The following is a 24,682-nucleotide window of genomic DNA, read 5'->3' as shown; positions in this document are numbered from 1 at the left end:
TGCAACGGTATGCATGCCTGTTCGTGATATACATCCCTCTCCCCTACTGAAGTTGGCTACCATCTTCTCAATTAGTGTTGTAGCATTCTCGATAGTCAAGGAGAGGAACGTGCCTCCAGCAACGGCATCGATGTGCCCATTAGACAGGGGCGTGAGCCCTTCGTAGAAATTTTGAAGCACGAAACAATCTTCCATCCCGTCGTGGGGGCAGGCCCGGATGTACTCCTGGAGCCTCTCTCTCTCTCTCTCTCTCTCTCTCTCTCTCTCTCTCTCTCTCTCTCTCTCTCTCTCTCTCTCTCTCTCTCTCTCTCTCTCTCTCTCTCTCTCTCTCTCTCTCTCTCTCTCTCTAGAAACCTAAAAACAACAAAAGCCTCTACCCGAAAGGGAGGTGTTTACTCTCTGCCAAAAGCCATCGTTTTCTCTGAAATCTGCATGTGAAAGTTTGGTGAAGAAAGAGGAGAGATCTGTGTGATTGCTTTTAAAACGGTGCCGTTCCTTTTTCTCTTTTTTTTCTTCTTCTTGATTTCTCTGTTCTTCTGTGGCTGATGAGGTCACACTAACAACAACAATGCCCACTTGCCTCCTCTTTTTTTCACTCTCATCAATCTCTACTCCCTCTCTCATCTTTAATGGGGAACAAGTTCTCATCTTTAGTGTACAAGTTCCACAAATTTTGATACTTTAGCTTCTTCACTTGTAAACAGAGCTCCAAAGTTTCCATTTTTAACTTCTCCCCATTTGGGTTTTTTTCAATTTCACTAATTTGGTTTGATTTGGGAACTTCTTTCTTTGTAGTGGGTTGTTTCTGAGATTTGAGAACTCAAAAAGTTGTAATTTTTAGGGCTCGTTTGTGACAATTAAAGCTATTGCCATAGCTTGTTTAAACAAAATCACTTGGAATTTGGAAAGTTGGGGAAGATTTGGTTTCAAAATGAGATACAATTCGATTTGGTTCTTGTGCAAGATTGCGAGGAGGAAAGACACAAAGCTCTTCTTCTTCTTCTTCTGAAATAAATGACGACGACGACTACTACTACTACGACAAGGGTTTCTTCTTCTGCTTCAACTCGGAATCGAATTCTGAAAGATGCAAATGGAGACATCGGTGAGCATCTTCGTAACCACATCCATTTGACCAATTGTATTCACTTGAAGAACCATATGCATAAGCAGAGTCCGGTTTTAACTGACCGTGCCTTAATGAGAGACCTCATTGTTCTCCAAAGGTCACGCTCGCTTAGAGATCCTTCTGCGAGCCCTCCTGCTTGGAACACGCCTCCTTCGGTTGTTGATTTGCTTCCCAAGAAAGGAGATCATGTGGAAGGAGGGAGAAGATCTATTGATCATAAGAAGTCTGGTCGTAGGCTGTCTGCTTTGAGTGGTTCTTCACCTGTTGTTAATTTTGGGACGTCTAAAGTGACTCCTTCTGATGAAAGGTCGGGTCCGGTTAGTGTTGAAAGGGACAGTGGTAGGAGAGTTAAGAGAGAGGAATCTAGTAGAAAGAGTTATAGAGTTGGGGATGATTATCAAAATGTGAATGAGGTTGTTTCTCATGGTGTTGCCTCGGGTAATTCGGGATCAAAAGCTAGTAGGAGGCTTAGCAGGGTTAATGATGCTATTGTTAAGACACTATCTGATCAGCTAAATGAGGTTGTTGTGGGTGATAGTGATGATGTGGTTTCATCTAATGTTCGTCCACGGGTTAGGTATGGAGGTGGAGTTGGTGGTAGTAATACTCGGGGATGCACGGGTGGAATGAGTCGGCCTAAAAGACGGAAATTTAGAGGGACGAGGAGAGTTCGTGGTAAGAGTAGAGATACTGGTGGTGGTAAGAGTGAGATGTCTGTTGCTTCCAACACATTGCCTCAAGGTGAGAAGCATGAGGTAGAGAAAGAGGGATTTGGGGAACAGAACATGACTAAGGCTTGTGGGATTCCGTTTAATTGGTCGAGAATTCATCACCGAGGGAAAACTTTTCTCGATAAGGCGGGTAGAAGTTTGTCTTGTGGTATGTCTGATTCAAGAGGAAGAAAAGGTGAAACCAGTGCAAGAAATGGATCTGATATGATGATGATACAATCTGATGAAGAATCAAGCTCCTTTATCCACTCTGATGGTGAAGCGCTTCCCTTACTAGTTGATAGTGGAGAGAATGAAGGTTGGGTGCACGATTACTCAGGGGAGCTCGGGATTTTTGCAGACAATCTGCTCAAGAACGAAGAAGATTCTGACCTTGCTTCAGAAGGAAGGTCAGGGGAGAAAAAACACAAAAAGAAGAGCCATATAAATGCTCGGCATCGACATCAGCAACAGCATCAAAGTCTTACGGAAAAATATGCGCCTAAAACATTCCGGGATCTCCTGGGGCAGAATCTAGTGGTACAAGCTCTTTCTAATGCAGTTGCTAGACGAAAGCTTGGACTTTTGTATGTCTTTCATGGTCCAAATGGAACAGGAAAGACCTCTTGCGCTCGGATATTTGCAAGGGCTTTGAACTGTCATTCCATGGAACACCCAAAGCCTTGTGGCACTTGTAGTTCTTGTGTTTCACATGATATGGGTAAAAGCTGGAACATTCGGGAAGTGGGTCCTGTTGGGAACTATGATTTTGAGAACATCATGGATTTACTGGATGGTAATGTGATGGTTTCATCTCAGTCACCTCGGGTGTTCATATTTGATGATTGTGATACCTTGTCATCTGATTGTTGGAATGCATTGTCCAAAGTGGTAGATCGAGCAGCGCCACGTCGTGTAGTCTTTATCCTCGTGTGTTCGAGTCTTGATGTGTTGCCTCATGTGATCATATCGAGGTGCCAGAAATTCTTTTTCCCGAAACTAAAGGACGCAGATATAGTTTACTCGTTGCAATGGATTGCATCAAAAGAAGAGGTTGAAATAGATAAAGATGCATTGAAGCTTATTGCTTCGAGATCAGATGGTTCTTTAAGAGATGCTGAGATGACTCTTGAACAGCTGAGTTTGTTAGGACAGAGGATCTCTGTTTCCTTAGTTCAGGAACTGGTAAGCACTGCTCTGTCTCACCGATATAACAATTGAAAGCTGGAAACTTTTCTAATTGAATCTCTCTTTTATTTTTTTCAGGTTGGGCTTGTTTCGGATGAGAAATTAGTGGATCTTCTTGATTTAGCTTTATCTGCAGATACTGTAAATACTGTGAAGAATCTGAGAACTATAATGGAAACAAGTGTAGAACCATTGGCTTTAATGTCTCAGCTTGCAACGGTCATAACAGATATTCTTGCGGGTAGTTATGATTTCACTAAAGATCGGCATAAAAGAAAGTTTTTCCGGCGACAACCATGTGAGTTTCAACATTTCTAGCCTACCTACAACTGCAATAGTTTTGCTCGGTCTTTTGTTCTAATCCAAGTTTTGGTTTTGTCACCATTTATAGTACCTAAAGAAGATATGGAAAAACTGAGACAAGCCCTTAAGACATTATCCGAGGCAGAGAAACAGCTGAGAGTGTCAAACGATAAACTGACTTGGCTCACTGCCGCGTTGCTTCAATTGGCTCCTGATCAGAACTATCTGCTTCAACGTTCGTCCACTGCAGATACTAGCTTTAACCGTAGCCCATTACCATTAGAGAACAATGGAGGTAGAGAAAGCTCAGATCACCATCTGGATCCTTCTAGTGATCCAGCTGGTGGAAGAAGTTCTGGATTGGACAGAAGAAGAGGAGATAGTAGAAAAAACCGACCCTCTGTTGAAGAAATTTGGTTAGAGGTTATCGAGAAGCTTCGAGTTAACAGTTTGAGAGAGTTTCTTTATAAAGAAGGAAGAATTGTCTCTCTTAACCTTGGATCAGGTAATGCATTTAGTATTGACAAAGCTTAAATCTTAATTGTTGAAAGTTTACAAGCCAGTTTCGTTCTGGTGTGGTGGAAAGCTTGAAATCTTGATTAGAATTTATCTTTAATCTTTAATCTTTGATTAGATATGTTCGAAAACATTTTGAAGCTAAATTTTATTTTTCTGGTGTTGTGGCAGCTCCTACTGTGCATCTAATGTTCAGCTCGCCATTAACCAAATCTACAGCTGAGAAATTTCGTGGCCATATTATGCAAGCATTTGAGGCGGTTCTTGAGTCTCCGATCACGATAGAGATCAGATGCGAGACAAAGAAAGACCCAAGAAACAACGGGCATCATCATCATCATCACCCACCTGTGAAAGACAAAAGCCTGCCACAATCTTTAGCACTCATTGGCCATGATTACAAAATCGATGGAAGTGGACGAAGTGAGATAGTTGAAGTTACTGAATCTAATGGACAAAGACGAAAACAACAACAACAGAAGCAAGAGGCAGAGGAGAGGACAGAGCGAGTTGGTTCTTCTGCATTAGCCCGAGCTAGAAGAAAACATTTGGAAGCAAGCCAGAGTCAGAACCAGAGTCAAAGCATTGTGAGAGGTAAGGTCTCGTTGGCTCATGTGATCCAGCAAGCTGACGGATGCACACTACAAAATGGTTGGTCTAAACGCAAGGCCGTGTCTATAGCCGAGAAGCTAGAACAAGAGAATCTGTAAGAGTCTCTAAACACTCAATCAAACATCCCAAAGATAGATCAAGTAAAAAAATGTTGACTCTTTGTGTTCTCTTACAGGAGACTTGAACCAAGATCAAGAAGCTTGTTATGCTGGAAATCCTCAAGAGGCACACGTCGCAAGGTAACAACAAAACAACAAAACTCTCTCTTTATCTTGAGTAAAAATCAAAACGTTTTGGTTATTGGAAATTGAAAAGATAGAAACTTTGAAATTATAGGCGACGAGGTTGAAGGTGAGAACAAGAAGAGCAAGATCACATTCGTTATTGAAGCTCGTGTCGTGCGGAAAATGCCTGTCGACTAGATCTCCAACAAGATAAGAAAAAAAAAAGCTTTTGTACTTTGATCGATCATACGCATGCAGAATTTACTGCAATCATAATCAGTGTAGCTTCTTGGCAGTTTTATAATGTTTATGGATATGTTCTTACCACAAAAAAATAAATGGATTAGTTTTAACTGTTCTACCATTTGTTACGGTAAGCTTAAGATGGAAAACGAGATATCTTCAAGAATGTAGTAGCTTCAAGAACTGTGTTATGTAAACCACAAACACTAACGCATCAACAAGTGCGTTTACTTAATGAACAAAGCTACTGATCAAAAGTTGAGGTTGGTCTCTCACAAAATCAATCCATGCAAGTTAACTAATTCAGTTAAAGCAAGAGACCATGTAAAAGAAATATATAAAAAAAAAAAAAACTCACCTGGCAATAAGTAATATTCCGAAGGTTCTGAAAATGATCAACTGCATGAATATCTACGTTTCCCTATCTTTTCAACCTCATAAGACATGATTTACATTATCTTATACTAGTGAAAAGGCTAATCTATTAGGGTATGAATGATGAATCCCATTTTTTATTTATTTTTATTCCTGTGCTGAGTTAATGACTTGAAGATGTGAAACTTTGATATTGATTGGTGAAAATAACGTAGCTAATCTCTTTTTGTGAGAGCTTGGCCATCCTCAATGGCAACATCTCTTTATGTTGTTGAAAGAGGTTCCTTAACAGTGCTTTAGATAGTCAAAGTGAATATGGATTAGCTCAAGGTGAATGACAACAGTGGTTTTGGTATTAGGGAACATGCATTAGCTCAAGGTGCTTCAGCGAATCAGCGTGTGGGGATATTAAAGAGTTAGGAGGCCACCTCGCAAATTCAGGACAATCAATGTAAAAAGCATCGTGCTGTGCAGATGAGAAACACTTGTAAACTCCGAAGAGGAAAAGTATATTACATATTGTTACGAAATTGAGAAGAAAAAACCAAAATTAAGGAGAATGCAGGTAAGGTCACGGGGCTGCTGACCTTTGTATCATTGTTACACAAAATATATTGCTTCAAAGCTTAAATATGATACTTGATCATACCAGTCCTCTCTTTACAAAAGGCACCAAAGTGATCTTACACAGTTACAGCAAGAAAGATAAATAAACTAAAGAAATGGAAATCAAAAGCCAATAAATAATACTCTTTACATATCCCTTAGAAAATAAGCATAAAAATATACACTAGCATACACACAAAAAGAAGACGCGGTTGAAGCATTGTGACACATTCATCCATCAGAGAGTAGCAGAAAGAACCTTGTGAAAAGAAGTGAGCGAAGAGTAAGGGACATCAAGCACACGAGCACGCCACTCCACATTCCCCCAAATTTCACAAGTATTGGGCCTTTCAAGCGCAATCTGCACACACCAAAGCATCTCCCTATCGAAGCAAATCTGGTGCCACAAAACAGCTAGCTTTCCACCATAATCAGCCATTCCAGCAAAAGTACCCCGAGGTAACTTGGGTAGTCCAACCAAACCCTTGACATGGTTCCACGTTCTTGCCTCAGGGTCATACCATCTCAACACTCGGTCATAAGAACACGAGTACAAAACATCATCTACCTTGCAAAAACAACGTGAACGCATATATACGGGCATGGAGTCTCCGACCTCCTCCCAGCTTCCTTGCGTAGGATTGTAATCAACCACATTTGACCCAATCACCAGGCTGACCTTTCCGCCAACACATGTGCTTAGGGAGACATCTCTGCCGTTTCCCAAGCTGCGTGGGACAGGCACCACATCACATACATGTGTTTTTGTGTCCAAAACCGCGAGGGAGTTCTTCTTGGAATCCGAGCCATCTTCTTCTTCTTCTTCGCATAATCCTGCTACGTAAATCTTTTGATCAAGGAGGGTAGCGGAAACTCTAAATAGCTCAACGGGCAAGCTTGGACCCTGGCGCCACGTGTGAGACGTGCAATCAAGAATCGAGACACTAGAGGAGCTCCTACTGTGGGGTTCGAGTGCGCTAACGTTATAGATATCAGAACCAACCGCCACAAGACTCATAGACGCAACCCAAGGAGAATGGGGAATTGGGACTCTAGCCAAAACATAATCACCTGACTTGACGTCTTCCTTATTGCTGCTGCTACTGGTTCCATCAGGTTTCCGGCAGAGGGTGAACCAGCTAGGGCCGTTTTTATAATAATCACATACATCTACGCACACATAGAGACGACTCTCCCTGCGGCCCAAGAGTGACCTGGCCTTGTAAAGGCTCGGTGAAGCCACGAGAGTTCGAAAGCTCTTGGAGACGAGTGAGAGAATCGGATAGAATAATATTGGGACGCGTGCGATGATCGACAATACAAGATCCTCGGGAAGTGAAGTTAGGGTCCATTTCGAAGTCGTTGTCTTCATCTTCTTGTTCGATGACGTTGTAGTCGTTGTCTTCATTGTTGGAATCAAACCTTAGATTAATACTCAAACTTGAAAGAGAGAATGAATCAGAAGAGTAGAGAAGAAGAAGCGACAAGAATGAGGGAGAAGACTTTTGTTGAGACCTTTAGGGTTAAGGGCCATTGGGCCATTTTGATGATCAAGCCCATTTAGTATTGGGTTTAGTGTTGTTGCAAACTATAGGTTAAAAGTTAACCTAAGTATAAATATGGTATAAGGTGTATAATGATAAATCTACGGAAAAGTTGAAAGTAAAAAGGGTTAGAAGCTGCAGCAACATGAATGTGAATCTCGATTTGTTTTACTTGCTCTTTAGGAATTGGCCGCGGAAAAAAAAATTTGAATCCTAAAAAAGTGTTTTATTTAATCATAATTTATTAAGAAAAATATTGTTATGAACTTTTCTTGGGAGTTTAGGGTTGGAGATGCTCTGACGCACCAACAAGTGCGTTTACTTAATGAAACAAGCTACTGAGATCAAAAGTTGAGGCTGGTCTCTCACGAAATCAATGCATGCAAAGTTGCACTACTTGAGTATTTGTCCATGATCAAATTTCCTAAATCCCTATATATATGTTACGTATACAGAAAAACAAAAATATAGTAGCAATATATTATCGATCGATCACAAAAGTTTTGCACTGGGAAGAGACAAGGAAGAAGGTCTCTGCGGCATTCTAAGGGATTCCATACTATGAAACTATCACTGATCAAATCCCCCACGAGATTACTGAATCCGTCGAAGGATCATATATCTACCATCGCATATGCTTTGCTCATGAAATCAAACCACACGTTCTTTTTAACTATAGGAGGAGGAGGAGGAGGAGGAGGAGGAGCTCCATGATTATAATTTTCATGATCCATATGACTTCAAATCTACAAAATCCCTTAAATGAAAAAAAAAAAAAGAAGAAGAAGAAGAAGGGGATCACTAGACCTTGTTGAAACAAGGCTTTTAATTATTATACACACAAGTGAAACTAACCCTAACGTGAGCATACCGTTTAGAACTACCAAAATTCTCTTTAATTTAACCTTTTACCAAAAAAAAAAAAAAATTCTCTTTAATTAGTTAGATATATATATATCCCATTATTTTAATATTTTAGTTCTTTGTCCCCAAAATTAGTACTGTATGGAAAGGAACAACTCGGCCCAATTTTTCAACTTATCATTCATGGGTGAGATTATGACATTACTCTATAATATCTAAAATATATATGCATTTTTAATTTTTATATTTATATCGATGCTAATGATTTCATTTAATTATTATTATTTCAAGTTTAAACAAAAATATTTGAACTCGAGATGATGTAGATAAATGATCGTTGTATTGATCATAATAAGGACGTACGTGTTGTTACACCCAGCTAGTATTGTTAGTACATGCTCCAAATTCGATCGGGGTGATCGTTACAACACAATGAAAGCTCTTTTGTTGAAAGACCAAACTCAATCTTGGTTCACCACTTTTGTGGCTCAATATCTGCAAAGTAACATACGCACGTCACATATTCAAGATTTTGATTTTACAAGTATAGTAATCATATAAAAGAACCCCTTTAGTACAGTTTTGATCTAATGAGACGAGACTGACCCGCAAGTAAAATGGAGAGAGCAAGGAGAGTGAAGAAAATGATTCTTGACTAGGTACCATTCCTCTCTTTCTAATTTCAACTCGTAACTCGTAAGTGTTAAGAATGACTTTAGTTATGACAATTGTAGATTGGGTTACATATATAAAGATATAAGGTACCTTTCAATTGTTTGCAAATAAAGTCATTTGTTTTTTGTTAAACTGTTTCCTAATAAAGTTAAGCACTGAATACCATATTGAACGCAAATACTCAATAATATTTTTAGTATCAATCAACAAGAAAATGATATGTTACCCGAAATGACACTGCGTTGAGAATTATGATGGTATTATTGATTTGTGGAAACACAAGTTGATTACTACATGATAACAAGAATCGAGTCAATTACTAAAACAGTGAACAGGATACTCAATTGGATCCGATCGGGGTCAATGGTCGTAACAAAAAATCTTAAACATCTATACTTTTTAACAAATAATAACAAGACTAGTCAAAGAAATTTGGAGCAAATAATTGTTTTCAAATTATCAAAAAAAGAAAAGAATGACAAATGAAGAAAAATTAGTACATAAGAAAATCTAATTAACAACAATGTAATTGTAATCTTTCTTTCATCAATAAAAACATAACGGGGGTCCGTATCGTCGCTATCACCAAGGACGTAGCCGTGATGCATTATAAAACGTATTTGTCCTATTTTGATGATACTGTATATGATGGACTAGTCTCCAAAAATAAAATCTTTAAAAGATAACTATAGTTACAGTCTCTTCTTTATATGTTTATCATCTTGGTCAGGAAAAAAATAATAATTACGAGATGGGGCAATTATTCTTTTATTCCTTTGCAGATAGGAGAGTAGAAGAGCCTGAAACTGGTGAATGCTTCAATGCCAAGTCTTGACAATACAAGAGACACACAAAAAAATAATGTAAATAAATTTAGAACCCTTCTCTATCCTTATTTTGATGGCTATACTACTATTGTTGTTATATAGAAGAAGAAGAAAAAAGAAACTAAAAAAAAATTGAATTAAAATGAAGAACAAGTTGTTGGAGGATGACACAAACCATACCTCAAGGTAGGTGATATATCCAAATGACCATATGGAGAGATTTTTGTAGCTGTTCTTTTGAAAGGTGAGGACCACATCTTCCTCAAAACTTCACAAAATCTCTAACTTTGAGATAACACATACCAAAAGAATCCATCAAACTTTACCTTCTTCATGATTATTTATTTATACATCTTTCAAGATTAGGACCAGAGAGACCGGGACCAGTACCAATCATACTGTTATGTTGGACGAGACACTCGGGGGGTTCGGGGGGTTCGTTTTTACATGATCACTAGGGAATAGGGATGATGTAAATCATGTAAACAATGGTAACCACTGCAAAAGCCACTAGATTCCATGATCTAAGAACTCAATGTTATGACGGTATTGAGACAGCTACTACAAACTAAAAAGATGGGAAGATTCTTGTGGTTCTTGCGTCGGTCACGTTACACGGAAAGAAGAGAAAAAGAGAGAGAGAAAGAGAGAGCCTTAAGTCTTTGTCATCAATGAAGTTTGGTTTTTTTTTTTTTTTTTTTTGATAAAAATTTGGTCCCCCACTTTGGTATAAATTCCAGAACGTACCCAGAGATAACAGAACGTCAGAACCAATAAAAGAAAAAGTTAATTAGGCTAAAAGTGGTCACAGGATTCTTCAGGCGGGTTTGGTTCTTTTTTTTTCAAACTGCAACTGGCTCTTACCCGTTAAGTTCATCTCCCTATTAAACACAACGACCTAACAATATTACAGCAGACTCAGTAAGCTCTAGATACATCATCCCTTCATTCTATACATCTCTTCATTTTTATACATCTCTTCATAGTCGGCCTCTAGCCTAAGAAACCCGGTTTTATCAAAGACGCACCAAACCTTTTCCAAAATCCTGTATCGTTCGGAATGATGAAATGGGGAAGGAAAAAACCTGTTTCTTCTTCTTCCGGTTTGTCTCGTGCTCTTCCTGGTTCTTGGTTTTCAAAGTTAAGCGGTTCTTCTGACTTGAAACCTGCAAAAGAAAAGAAGCAAGATGATGAAGCTAGCCATACCATGTCTACAAAATCTTCCTTGAATTCTACAAAATCTTCCTTGAGTTCTACTAAAGCTAGCCATACCATGTCTACAAAATCTTCCTTGAGTTCTACTACACATCGAAATGATATTAGTGAGAGCAGAAAAAACTTTCAGAGAATACAAGTAGAAAAGCAGAACGCTGCAGCAAGATCAGCAGATAGGGAGTCAAATGAGAAGTTTGAAGAGATAATGAGCAGTGTAAGGAAGAAAGTAAGAGACTTCCAAAGAGAGACGTGTGGCTTTCTGGAAGTAGAGGCAATGGATAGAGACAAAGGAAATGTGATTATGACGCCAAGAATTCAGGTGAACAGAGATAAGCAGAGATGTGAGAGACGTGATCAAAGGCTTCTCGAACAAAAGCCAAAGAGATCAGAACAAGATGTAGAGGTGAAGGCAAAAAAAACATCGAGAAGGACAGGTACAGGAAGTTACGGTAAAGAGGATTCTGTGATTCTTGGTCATACCGTAACAAAATCAACTAATCAGTGGGAAAAACTCAAGGAAGTAAAACTAAGAGAAGTGAAGCTGAAGGCCGACCAACAGAGAAAGTCGATGTACCTCAAAAGGGAGCTAAACAGATTAGGAACAAAAGAAAACAACAAGGTTAGAGTATTTTCACCACGAGCATCTGAAAAATGCAGAGTTAAAGCTATTGAAGACTTGAAGAAGGCTAAACTGAGAGCACGAGAGCAAGAGCTTCTGATAGAAACAACAGATGGAGGAACGGAGAACGAAAGCTTTGCAGTAGTGAAATGCTCGAGCGATCCTCAAAAAGATTTTAGAGATTCGATGATCGAGATGATCATGGAGAATGGTATCAACCACCCTGAAGAACTCAAAGAGCTTCTGGTTTGTTATCTCAGACTCAATACCAATGAATATCATGATATGATCATCAGTGTGTTTCAGCAGGTGCATAATGATATGAATTTTTAATTTTGGTGTAGAATAGTGCTATAAAGATGTGTGCATGATTCATCATTATGATCTGTTAATAGGTTAAGCTTTCTAGGATGCAACTCCCCTAACTTCATGCTTCTTGGTTACCATTAAAACTGATAGTAATTCTATTTAATTGACAGCATAAGACCAACATATTTTTTGGAAAATTACCAAGTTTAGTCGACTCTTAGTCCTTCACCAGCTAAGAACTCATGGACGACCCCATCAACTTCAATCATGCTACATCCAGGCTTCTTGTTTACTCTTTCTGCTCTCATTTTTCTTCTCACCTCCATAACCTCATCCCATCTTCCATTAGATGCATACAAGTTTGACATCTGAACGTAACCTGAACTCTCATGTGGATTCAATTCCAGTAATCGATTTGCTATACGCTCTGCTTGTTCCAATTTTCCAAACCTTTTACAGGAACCAAGAAGAGATTCTAGTAACATCGAAGCCTCATCTGCTGGAATCTCATTCACAAGTTCTTCTGCTTCCTCAATTTTACCCATCCGACCAAGCAAGTCCACCATACAACCATAGTGTTCAACAGTTGGCTCAATCCCATAAACACTATTCATCATTTCAAAAAGTCTGCGAGCTTGGTCCAACAAACCCACATGATTGCAGGCCGACAGAACACCAATAAATGTGATACCATTTGGTTTGAAACCTTCATACACCATCTCCGAAAAAATCTCTAAAGCATCCTTTCCAAGACCATGGACGCTTAAACCTGAGATTATAGAATTCCATGTACTGACATCTCTCTTTGAAGTAGCTCTAAACACTTCAAGAGCCTTATCAATTTTCCCGCACTTCGAATACATATCCACAAGAGCTGTAGCCAAAAACCCTTCAATCTCAATCCCATGCTTGTCTATGTAAACATGTACCCACTCACCTTGACTCAAGGATCCAAGACTAGCACACGCAGATAAAACATTAACAAGAGTAAAACCATCTGGTTTCTCAGTAGAATCATCCAGCATTTCATTGAAAACCTCTAAAACCTCGTTGTAGCAACCCACATGTGCATAAGCAGTCACCATAGCGTTCCAAGAAACCACATCTTTCACCGGCATAGAATCAAAAATCTCCTTGGCTTCCTTAACCAATCCCGCAGCCGCATAACCCGAAATCATAAAATTCCAAGACTCCACATTCCGTTCCTCCATCTCATCAAACAACGCACGAGCTTCTTCCACCAAACCCTTCTCAAGATAAGCACTCAAAAGCGAATTCCAAGAAACAGCATCTCTCACAGGCATTTTATCGAGCACTTTACGCGCAATCTCAAAGTAACCGCTTCTTCCGTAAACATTAACCAAAGTGTTCTCAACAAACACATCAGTCATCAAACCACTCTTCATAAAAAGACCGTGAATTTGCCTTCCTTCTTCAAACCCAGAAAAAGCAGCACAAGCTTTCAACACGAACGTGAAGCTGTACTTATCGGGGAAAACAGGGCCAAGAAGCATATCACGAAACACGACCAACGCCATCTCAGGGGTAGAGCTATTAGCGTAAGCTCTGATGACGGAATTGTGAGTGAACCCATTAGGGCTCTCGATCCGATTGAGAATGGAGTGAGCGTAAGAGACAGTTTTGGGTTCTGGGTTCGTTACAGCAAAGGCAATAAGCTTGCTCGCAGAATAAGTGTCCTGAGAAAGACCTGTTTTGAGCATAAAGGCATGAGCTTGTTGAATCTCCGACAGAGATTTAGCTCTCTCTGTGAATGACAGAATCGGTACTACTGGAGTTGATAATGAACAAACAACACTCATCGTAAGATGACTGTAAATGTTGCATTACATCGATATTACTATATTATACGATTTAATAAGAGTTGAGCCTATATTAATATTTTTGATGGAATTAAGATAATATCATAAAGGTGAACAAAATCATAATTGAGATTACTAAGTTATTGTAAAAATAATAATATGTTAAATAATAATTAGTACTGTACGTTATTGTTGTTGTCGTCGTAGTCGTCTACTAAAAAAGACTAATTTCATCGTCTACCTTCGAATATGCTTTGTCTTTTCATTATTCTTTTACCTTAAGTAGGCGTCCACTAATTGCATTTTTCACTTAATTTTTTCTTCCAATTTTTACCATTATCAAATTGCATCCCTAACTATTCTCATTTTAAAAAAAAATCAATGCACATAATTTCTAGTATAGCCATTTTCAACGGCCACAAATGATGCAAAACTAAAGAGGGACTTGACGTGTAACACACTAATGCTTATTAAAGGTTCGGATGACTATAATTCTCCGATCATCTTATACAATAATGTTTTTACTTTTTTACTGCAACCATATAGAAATTAGAAAATCAATTCGATCGACGTACATTAATCTTAAATCCGAAACAAAAACATATCAATTGATCTATCGATGTTTTTTTTTGAATAAGAAAAAAAAAAAATTGTTATGAGATTGTAAAAATAAATTTAATTGTTGTGAGATCTATTGATGTTTTAAATAGTGATGAGATTGTGAAATAAAATTAATTGTTGTATAAGAATTAATTATCATCGCATTTGTATTAAGATATAGAGGTTTAATAATTATTATACACATGTGTGGTTTAAATTTTTAAAAATAGACGTGTTACGTGTAGATGTGCATGTCATGTATACAAAAGTGTTAAATTAAAGAAGACCTAATGCAACACGTAAAACACACTTACGCTTAACCAAGTCAGCAAACATATAAGCTTAACACTATAAGCCGAAACAAAACTTAAAGAACAAGTCTAGTAACCAAGATATGTATAAGCTAATTATCTCCTATATAAACAGAGGTGATTAATTACGCTTAGTTACAGAATCACAAACGAAATTTCGTCTAATCACACAAAAAAAAAAAAAAGATCGAGAAGAGAGAATAATTAAGAACCGAGAGCTAGCAATGGAGAGCAAGAGAAAGCAACTGTCGGAGAACTTGCTTGATCTGACTAAAGCCGTCAATGTGCGCGTCAGCAACGACACGACCACGGAGGCTGAGTTAGAAGCAATTGCCGAGAAGCTTCTCCAAAGCTGCATTGATGTCATGGCGATCACGGCGAGACCGGTGGAGGAAGAGCAAGGACCATCAGAGAAACCATCGGAAACAGAAAGATCACCATGATCAACGACGTCCACGTACGGTGGTATCCAAATTATATTAAAAAAAATTATATATATCGAATTAAATTTAAAAGTAACTAGGGTTGTTTCTGTTAAGACAACCTAGCTAATTAATGATGGTATAGACAAATAAGATGCTCCTTTAATTTCTAAATAACCATGGTTCTGATACTGTGGACAAACAATTATTATATAAGATATGCTCTTTTTGCCTCTCTGAATTATAACGATATGGATAATATATGGACATTTTTTTTTCTTAACAGATTCTTATGTTTTTTAAAAAGTGTTGCGTAGAGAACTAGATGATGATGGTATAGTACTATTATAAAGGACAAACAGAATCAACCTGCGGATAGAGAAAAATTTCTTAATTTTAAAGAAAACAACACCAAAAAAATATAAAACTTACTAGATTAATAATGAGGAACAAAAGATAAGAAAGATATATCATTTATTTACTCAAATTTATATATCATCTATAAATTAACAAAAAAAAACAATTCCGTACAAACGATTGTCAATGTTGAGTCTCTGTGCATGTAAACCAAAGTCTATTACAAATACGATTTTATTCCCATATATATATATATCTGTTTAAGAAAGCATGTAGTAGTATTAATATTTTTTATTAATCGACCAATGATTACGAAGTAATTAACTTATCAATCCTCGTCGCTGTCAGAGTCTGGTTGAGGCGCGTCGTCTCCGATAACCATTTCTTCTGGAGCCTGAGCCACTGTATGCAGCAACTCGTTTGCGTCCAGATCGTTCATAGTATTCTCTAACAGAACTAGGATTTGTTGCAGCATGTTCACGTCTTCTATCTCGATTAAGGTTACAAGAGTTGACTTAGATAAACGAAATCATTAATCTTTTAGTTATAATAAACTAAAAGATTAAGTGAGAAAAAAAAAAAAGATTAAGTGATCAGAAAAGACACGCCGCAATTGGAGCTATGTGTACCTCGTTTGTGAGTGTCTGAACGTGCTCAACAACATTTTGGTGAAACCTCAGTAACACATCGGTTATATTGTTTTTAACCTCCACAACTGCGTTCGCCATTGTATAGATTACAATAGTAAAGTTTAGTAAACTATATTTTTAAGTTAAACTTTGGATCTATAACTTGTAGAATATTTGGTAAACTAATATTTATTATATGTAGTGATTATTGGATTGTTCACCTATAAATATTTCTTTACTTCAAATATAAAAAGTCTTATCAAATTTTAATATATTTTAAGAAAATTCAAAATATATACTCTAAGTTTAATATACCTTTCATTATTAAAAATTCAAGTATATATAAGATATAATAATAAATAAAGTTAATCAACAAATAAAGTTATTTATCTAGAAATTTTGCATAGATTACAATTATAATTTTTTTAATCTTTCTTTAAGTTAAACTTTGGATTTATAACATGTAAGATATTTTTAAAACTAGTATTTATTATATGTAGTGGTTATTATATTTTTTATTTAAATATAAAAATCTTACCATAATTTAAATTTATTTTAAAAAATTCCAAAATATATACTCTAAATTTAATATTTTTCCATTATCAAAATTTCAATGATATATAAGATATAATAATAAATAAACTTTAAACTTAATATGCAAATAAAGTTATTTATCTATATATTTTGTATAGATTACAATAATAAATTTTTGTAAACTTTCTATAAGTTAAAATTTGAATGTATAACATGTAAAATACTTTTTAAACTAATATTTATTATATGTTGTGATTATTGGATTGTTTACCTATATATGTCTTTATTTTAAATATGAAAAAATCTTATCAAAATTTTAAAATAATTTAGAAAATTATCTTTAAATATCAAATTTCTTTTTAAAATTTCAGTGATATACAAGATATAATACTAATGGGGATTTTTTATAAAATAAAATCACTATATTTGGGTAACAAATTCAATTTTGGACCTATATTACTTTTCTACATTTATGAATTATGAGGGTATATAGAGACCTGTAACTTCACAAGATTTGCGACATTGTTTGAAACAAAAAACAAGTTAAAAGGTGCATTAACCGAAATTTTATTTTCTTTTGATTTTGAAGCTTGATTAAGATAAATTAGTAAATAATCTCAAATTCGTTTTTTGGGTGTGTAGCAATTATATATTAAAAGTGCTAAAGATGAATGCAAACGAAGGTTCATCAACCTCAATCTCATCTTTCATCACCACGACATATGATATGGTCGATGATAGTTCATCTGATTTAATAATTTCTTGGAGTGAGAGTGGCAAGAGTTTCATCATTTGGAATCCGGATGAGTTTTACAACAATCTCTTTCAAAGATTTTGCTTCACGGACAACAATTTAATTTCCTTTTTCTCTTCTCTTAATAAACATGTAAGTTGCTTATATGTTTTTTTTTTGTAAAATGTTGTTTCCTTTTAACTGAAAATCTTCTTTTTTTTGTAGGGTTTTGAGAAAGTCGACTCTGAAAAATGGGAATTCGCAAATGATAATTTTGTGCGAGGGCAGCCTCACCTGATAAAGAACATTATAAACTATATAATAGAACAGAATGTTCTTGTGCAGCAAAGAAGCGATATGTTAAATATGGAAAAAATATTTAAGCAGCAAGTAAAAGGAGTAAAGTATCAGTTGCCACCATATAAGCGTAATCCAAGCTCAAAACTTCCTTTCCCCACCAAAATCTATGAGATGGTGGATGATCCTTCATCGGATGGTATTATCTCATGGAGCGAGAGTGGCAAGAGTTTCATCATTTGGAATCCGCAAGAATTTTACAAAGATCTTCTTCGTAGATTCACCATTCCCCTCCCTATATTTATATTCTTCTGTAAACTTGAGAGCTTTGTAAGTTTTTCATATGATGGTTTTGTTGTATGTCCTCATCTTCTTTTTGCTAGTTTATTTTGTTTTAAAAGTTTGAATCATCCTTTTCTTTTTTTTAACAGGGTTTTAGAAAGATCAATCCAGACATGTGGGAATTTGCAAATGATAATTTTGTTCAAAACCAACCTCAGCTTATAGAAAATATTATAAGGAAACATGTAGAGAAGATGGATCAGCAAGGTAAAGATTATGCCAGGAAGAAGAATGTGCGGGAAGCAGGAGATTTGTTTAAGTTGCAAGTCGAAGAAATGGTAGATATGAGAAAGAAAATGAGGAAGCTGCCCAAGGAAGTTAAGGGACAAGAGGTTGGACTTTGCAAATTATGATTATGAGGGCCATCTGATTTAATGAATAATATCCATAATGTCTAGCTTATCATTACCCATAAAGTTCTAGTTTAATTATCAGTATTTTTATGAGATTATATATGTTATAATTATTTTCTTTCTGTTGCTTTAGATCTCTTTCTGGTTTTTGTTTCTATCCTTTTTTTAATAAGAACTAATTAATTTGCCCCAAACTCATAAATCTCGTGTACCTATTTCAATTTATATTCTTTTTAAATTTAAATAAATAAACAAAAATAATTGGTTGGTCAAATTACAATGTTTTCCCATTAACTTTTCTCCAATAAATTACAGATATATCTTTAAGATATTTTACAAAAGATCACACTATTTTCGTTGTTACAATATTGCGCCAACCATCTTTGCAAGTTCTTATACCTGGATATAAATTTACCCTCTAAATGGAAAAACTCTAGCTATTTTTGATCACTAGCTATTTCTCTTGACTTATACTAACTATTTAACCAATTTATAAGAAAATAATTATAATAATTGAGATTACTGTCAAGAGAGCTGTCTTCATCAAATTTGACTTCTGTTACACTTAAGAAAATCAAATAAAACAAAGAAATGGCTAGTGAGTGACTTATTCCATGCATGTTCCACAGGAAACAGATCTCACTTTAACAAATATTGTAATGTAATCGTGGACTATATAACTTTGTTCCGTACCAAAATAAATTAACAAATAAATAATTCCGAACAAAAGATTGTCAACATTGAGTCTCTCTGCATGTAAATATGTTGTTTTGTTAATTATAATATGATTTTATATTATTTATGAATATGTATACCAAATAACATAATCCATTTTCATAAAATTATTAGGAAAAAGAAATACAAAATGGGTTACTATTACATGTCACCTTTTAAAAATATCAGGAAAACCATATTATCATGGAATATTTGTTCTTAAAACATTTAAAGGATTCATTATTAATATTTTGGGTAAGAAAGTTAAACTAGAAGGAATTGAAAATTTCTAGTAAAAAGAGTAATAAAAATGGTAAAAGTAAAATTGCATGTGACGACATTTGCTCTTTTTTTTTTTCTTTGAATCAAAGTCTTGTTTTTTTATATATATTTAATTTTTACCAATGTCTATTACAAGCATATGACATTTCAAACGAAAGTTTATTACAAATACAATTTTATTCACATATATATTAATATTGTTTAAGAAAGCAAGTAGTAGTATTAATATTTTTTATCAATCGACCAATGATCACGAAGTAACTTATCAATCCTCGTCGCTGTTAGACTCAGCTTAAGAGGCGTCGTCGGCGATTACCATTTCTTCTGGAGCCACTGGATGCAGCAACTCGTTTGCGTCCAGATCGTTGATGATACCATCTACCAAATTTATGATTTGTTGCAGCCGATGCAAATCCTCCGTCTCATTTAAGCCATTAACAAGAACTAACTAAACTAACGAAAATATTGATTAAAAAAGAAGCGAAAAGAAAAGAAAAAAGTAATAAATCAAACGATTAAGTACTCAATAAGATTAATGTGCATTTGAAGCTTACCAGATGTAGGCGGTTTGCAAGGAACGCAAGAAGAGCTGTGAACCTAGTCAACACATTGATTATTTTGTTTCTAACTAGGTTCGCCACTGGAACAACCGGGTCCTTAACTGGGTTAGTCAATATTATTCGACCATTCATAAAATTTTGTAGCAACTCGTTATCTTCCAGACCGTGCATGGTATTTTGTAGCAGAACTAGGATTTGTTGCAGCATGTCCACGACTTCCATCTCAATTAGGGTTACAAGAGTTGAGTTATATAAACCAAATCATTAATTTTTTAGGAAGTATATATAATAAGCTAAAAGATTAGTGAGAAAAGACACGCCCGCATTTGGAGCTTATATACCTCTTGTGTGAGTGTCAGAACGTGCACAACAACATTTTGGTTGGCCCTCTGTAACACAGAGTTAATATTGTCGATTGTATTCGCCATTGTAGCTTTTTCAAATGCTTTGAAAACAATTACCAGTAAAAAAGAAAGAAGAAGAAGAAATTATAAGTAAAAGCTTTGTTTTGCAAATGAAGTTTAGGTGAAGATGATGTTAACTAAGATCGGATTATATAGCCGAAACATGATCATTTTAGGTTGGTCTTTAACAATTACAAGAAAGAAGTTGTATGATTATCATTTCGGGTAATTTGTTTGAAATTTGGTCGTATGTGTGGTTACAATGACTGTGTAAAGCAGTATTATATTATTTCAGCTTAAACCGTATGTTGAGTTGTAACCACCACCACATTGCATTAAGAGTTACTATTTTTAGTATTGTGTACAATTATAATTAAATAAGACATCCAACATACAGAACTAAAAGACTTAATGTATCGATTCATTTCAAATAAAATTACTATGTATATGATCTAGGTCTTAGGAGGCTGTCCAAAACTTAATTAGCACACGCTTTTATCGCATTCACCTATATATATATATATATATATATATTTGCTCTCGCATTCAAAAAGTAGATTAAAGGAAAGTTTATTGACTTTTTTTTTTTTAAAACGTCTTATGGGAAATAATCTTAAAACTCATGTTTGACATTAAAATTTTGTGTGTTTAGATGCATAATTTGATGGTGTTTCTTGTCCAAACACTACTTAGCACGTACACTTCCACTAATTTCTCGTGGGTGTGAAAAATGTCATCCAATTACCTTAAGGTGCCATGGAGATCTCACTGCAGCGTAGACTCATAAATTATCAAATAGACCAAATGGGGTAATCCGTAGTCTTCTAGTCTTCATGTATTTTGGGAATTGCCAAATGGTTTTCAAAGTCGACAAATTTTGGAATATATTTCTAAAAATATATAAAGGGTGCTTGCAAGTTGCAACTGGTGAATTAATGGTTAGAAAATAAAAAGATGAATTAAGCGGACCTTAAGTAGGAAGAAAAGAAAATTCAAAATTAGAGTAATTAAAGAACAATATTGGTGATCCTCACAGCCACATAGACTCATCATTTATCAAATAGCATATATATGAGAAATAAACATATATTACCAAATGGAGTAATTGGACGATATTTTTTTTCTTGTGGGATATGTCACCTTTAAGTATTTCAAGAATGTCATATTTTTTAAAGTCGATAAGTTTTTTTAATCTTTTTCATAAAACATAAAGTTTCCAAGTGCTTAGTGTTTAAGGTTGAATGAAGAGGAACTGAAAAAATCATCAATTAGAGCTGTATTCCTATTTTCTTCCTATGTGGAAAATATTCCAAATGTTTTCAACCTTACTATAAAAGAAAGCAAATAAATAAACAAAAAGGTCAAATAACAATGTTTTCCCCATTTATTTTTCTTAAGTAAATTAAAGATGGCTTTGAGATATTTTACAAAAGATCACACTATTTTCGTTATTACAATATTGCGCCAACCATCTTTGCAAGTTCTTGTACTTGGATGGATATAAATTTACCTTATAAATGGAAAAACTCTCTTGACTTATACTAACTATTTAATCAATTTATAAGAAAATAATAATAATAATTTTGAGTTACTGTCAAGAGAGCTGTCTTCATCAAAATTGACTTCTGTGACACTTAAACAAGAAAATCAAATAAAACAAAGAAATAGCTAGTGAGTGGCTCGTTCATATGCATATTGTAATATAATCGTCAACTATATAACTTTCTTCCGGATCAAACCGATTAACAAAACAATAATTCCGTACACAAGACTGTCAATATTGAGTCTCTCTGCATGTAAATATGTTGTTGTTGTTTTTTGTTATAATATATGATTGTATATTATTTATGTATATATATATATATATGCCAAATAACATAATCCTTATTAGAAAAAAAGAAAAGAAAATACCAAATGGGTTACTAGCTATTCCGTGTCACCATTTAAAGATATCAGGTAAACCATATATATTATCAAAGTGGGAGTTGGAATAATTTTTCTTAAAACATTTAAGGATGCAATTGTTAAATATTTTGGGTAAGAAAGGTAAATTAGAAGTAATTAACATTCCTAATAATAAGAGTGATAAAATTGGTAAAGGCTATGTAAAATTGCATGTGACAACATTTGCTCCCTTTTTTTTTTCTTTGAACCAAAGTCTTATATATATATATATATTTTATTATTATTTTTTTTAACAATGTCTATTACTCTGTGTACAAGTATATGATATTTCAAACCAAAGTCTATTACAACTACGATTTTATTCCATCTATATATACTGTTTAAGAAAGCAAGTAGTAGCATTAATATTAATTATTAATCATATCAACCAATGATTACGAAGTAACTTATCAATTCTAGTCGCTGTTGGACTCTGCTTGAGGCGCGTCGTTGCCTATTACCATTTCTTCTGGAGCCTGAGGTGGGTCGTCGGCGATTACCATATCTTCTAGAGCCTGAACCACTGGACCAGCCAGCATTGGATGCAGCAACTCGTTTGCGTCGAGATCGTTGATGATACCTTCTAGCAAATTTAGGATTTGTTGCAGCCGATTCAAATCGTCCATCTCATTTAAGTAATCAACAAAGAACTAAGTTAGATATTTAAGAATCAACTTTAACTTAATTTCTTAAGTATTCTAGATCAAATTAACAAAAGTATATATTGATTAAAAAAAAGCCAAAAGAAAAGAAAAAAAGTAATAAACCAAACGATTTAAGTAGTCAATAAGATTAATGTGCATTTGAAGCTTACCTCATGTAGGCGGGTTGCAAGGTACACAAGAAGAGTTGTGAACCTAGTTAACACATTGAATATATTGTTTCTAACAAGGTTAACCACTGGAATAACCGGGTTAGCAGCCGGTTCATTAACTGGGTTAGGCAGTACTACTGGACCATCCAGATGCAGCAACTCGTTAGCGTCCAGACCGTTCATGGTATTTTGTAGCAGAACTAGGATTTGTTGCAGCATGTCCACGTCTTCCATCTCAATTAGGGTTACAAGAGAACATTAATCTTTTAGGAAGCATATAATAAGCTAAAAGATTATTAAGTGAGAAAAGACACGCCGCATTTGCAGCTTTTATATGTACCTCGTTGATGAGTGTCCGAACGTGCACAACAACATTTTGGTGGCACCTCTGTAACACAGCGATGATATTGTCGATTGGGTCAGCCATTGTAGCTTTTTCAAATGCTTTGCAAATACAACAAGTGAAAAAAAAACAAAGAAGAAGAAATAAAGTAAAAGCTAATTGTTTTGCAAATGAAATTAAGGTGAGGAGATTATGTTAACTAAGATCGGATTATATAGCCGAAACATGATCATTTTAGGTTGGTCTTTAACAATTACAAGAAAGAAGTTGTATGATTATCATTTCGGGTAATTTGTTTGAAATTTGATCGTATGTGTGCTTAAAATGACTGTGTAAAGCAATATTATTTCTTCTTAAATCGTATGTTGAGTTGTAACCACCACCGCATTGCATTAAGAGTTACTGTTTTTAGAATTATGTAAAATTATATCTAACATGCATTATGACGTTATCCTCAATTATGATTGAAAATATGCACTGATTATATGTTAATATTACATTATTCTTTTACTGTAATTTTGGCTAATCGATCGCAAGAAACATAATATATAGAACTAAAATACTTGATGCATCGATTCATCTCATATAAAATTAATATATACTAGGTTCGGACCCGCGCTACAACGCGGAGGAAATAATTACATATATATAATTTTTATCGTATTAGAATATGTTACATTTTAATTTTGTTAAAGTGCAGTAAATATATGATTACGGTAAATCATATATTTGTATAATAAGTTTAAATAAAAAAGGGAAAAAACGAGTAAATAATCATATACTGAGTTTTGATACAATTAAAAACACGGTGAAAATTTAATAGCACGAAATAATATTTGTCGATAAATTATTCATTTTGACCATTTTTGTAGTAAAAGTAGGAATATACGTAAAAATTACATATTTACAATATATTTTTTGAAAGTCCAACCCGTAACAGAATTCATTTCCTAAAAAACATTATTTGTAACTCGTTTTATCATTATAATTGTGATTTTAACAAACTACCCGTGAATTATCTAAAATTTACATAGTATGATATATAATATATATTATCAATAAAAATTATGTCTCCAAAATTACATTTATGTCTTCAAAAAAATATTTTCAATATTTTAAATTCTAATAGTTTTATATATTTGAACTTTTTATTTATAATATTTTGAAACTATTTGAAATATTAAATATGCTCATGTAACAATGGTTTTAATATTGGTCATACTTATAATGATTTTAAACAGTTGTCCAAAATATTTAACCGAGT

General features: G+C 34.9%; 6 protein-coding genes across 6 annotated transcripts; 3 read left to right on the top strand and 3 right to left on the bottom strand.

Annotated features, from left to right (window-relative positions):
* Positions 1 to 370: 370 nt before the first annotated feature.
* LOC17880097 (protein STICHEL-like 3) lies at positions 371 to 5,108 on the top strand. Its single transcript, XM_006282973.2, has 6 exons — positions 371 to 3,024; positions 3,106 to 3,325; positions 3,419 to 3,835; positions 4,018 to 4,552; positions 4,634 to 4,697; positions 4,795 to 5,108. The coding sequence occupies exons 1-6, from the start codon at positions 1,015 to 1,017 to the stop codon at positions 4,894 to 4,896; spliced, it is 3,348 nt and encodes a 1,115-aa protein (XP_006283035.1). The 5' UTR covers positions 371 to 1,014; the 3' UTR covers positions 4,897 to 5,108.
* A 969-nt stretch (positions 5,109 to 6,077) lies between these two features.
* Positions 6,078 to 7,314, bottom strand: LOC17880382 (F-box/kelch-repeat protein At4g25710). The gene has a single exon (XM_006282878.2). It carries the CDS (start codon positions 7,312 to 7,314, stop codon positions 6,145 to 6,147), a length of 1,170 nt encoding a protein of 389 aa, XP_006282940.1. The 3' UTR covers positions 6,078 to 6,144.
* Positions 7,315 to 10,253: 2,939 nt separating this feature from the next.
* On the top strand, positions 10,254 to 12,129 carry LOC17879531 (transcription repressor OFP5). The gene has a single exon (XM_006283905.2). It carries the CDS (start codon positions 10,877 to 10,879, stop codon positions 11,981 to 11,983), a length of 1,107 nt encoding a protein of 368 aa, XP_006283967.1. The 5' UTR covers positions 10,254 to 10,876; the 3' UTR covers positions 11,984 to 12,129.
* Positions 10,895 to 13,794, bottom strand: LOC17878940 (pentatricopeptide repeat-containing protein At4g18840). The gene is made up of 2 exons (XM_006283438.2): positions 12,161 to 13,794; positions 10,895 to 10,982 (listed from the first exon to the last, which is right to left on the bottom strand). Exon 1 carries the CDS (start codon positions 13,777 to 13,779, stop codon positions 12,166 to 12,168), a length of 1,614 nt encoding a protein of 537 aa, XP_006283500.1. The 5' UTR covers positions 13,780 to 13,794; the 3' UTR covers positions 10,895 to 10,982; positions 12,161 to 12,165.
* A 3,428-nt stretch (positions 13,795 to 17,222) lies between these two features.
* LOC17879427 (heat stress transcription factor A-4a) lies at positions 17,223 to 18,494 on the top strand. The gene is made up of 3 exons (XM_006285593.2): positions 17,223 to 17,518; positions 17,591 to 17,992; positions 18,094 to 18,494. The coding sequence occupies exons 1-3, from the start codon at positions 17,300 to 17,302 to the stop codon at positions 18,355 to 18,357; spliced, it is 885 nt and encodes a 294-aa protein (XP_006285655.1). The 5' UTR covers positions 17,223 to 17,299; the 3' UTR covers positions 18,358 to 18,494.
* A 4,050-nt stretch (positions 18,495 to 22,544) lies between these two features.
* On the bottom strand, positions 22,545 to 23,542 carry LOC111829358. Its single transcript, XM_023778300.1, has 3 exons — positions 23,416 to 23,542; positions 23,076 to 23,309; positions 22,545 to 22,887 (listed from the first exon to the last, which is right to left on the bottom strand). Exons 1-3 carry the CDS (start codon positions 23,500 to 23,502, stop codon positions 22,678 to 22,680), a joined length of 531 nt encoding a protein of 176 aa, XP_023634068.1. The 5' UTR covers positions 23,503 to 23,542; the 3' UTR covers positions 22,545 to 22,677.
* Positions 23,543 to 24,682: the final 1,140 nt, after the last annotated feature.

This window comes from Capsella rubella, unplaced genomic scaffold (genome assembly GCF_000375325.1).
Source record: "Capsella rubella cultivar Monte Gargano unplaced genomic scaffold, Caprub1_0 scaffold_7, whole genome shotgun sequence".
Lineage (NCBI taxonomy): Eukaryota > Viridiplantae > Streptophyta > Magnoliopsida > Brassicales > Brassicaceae > Capsella > Capsella rubella.
Note: the sequence above shows the minus strand (reverse complement) of the source record. Positions and strands in the feature narration are given on the sequence as shown.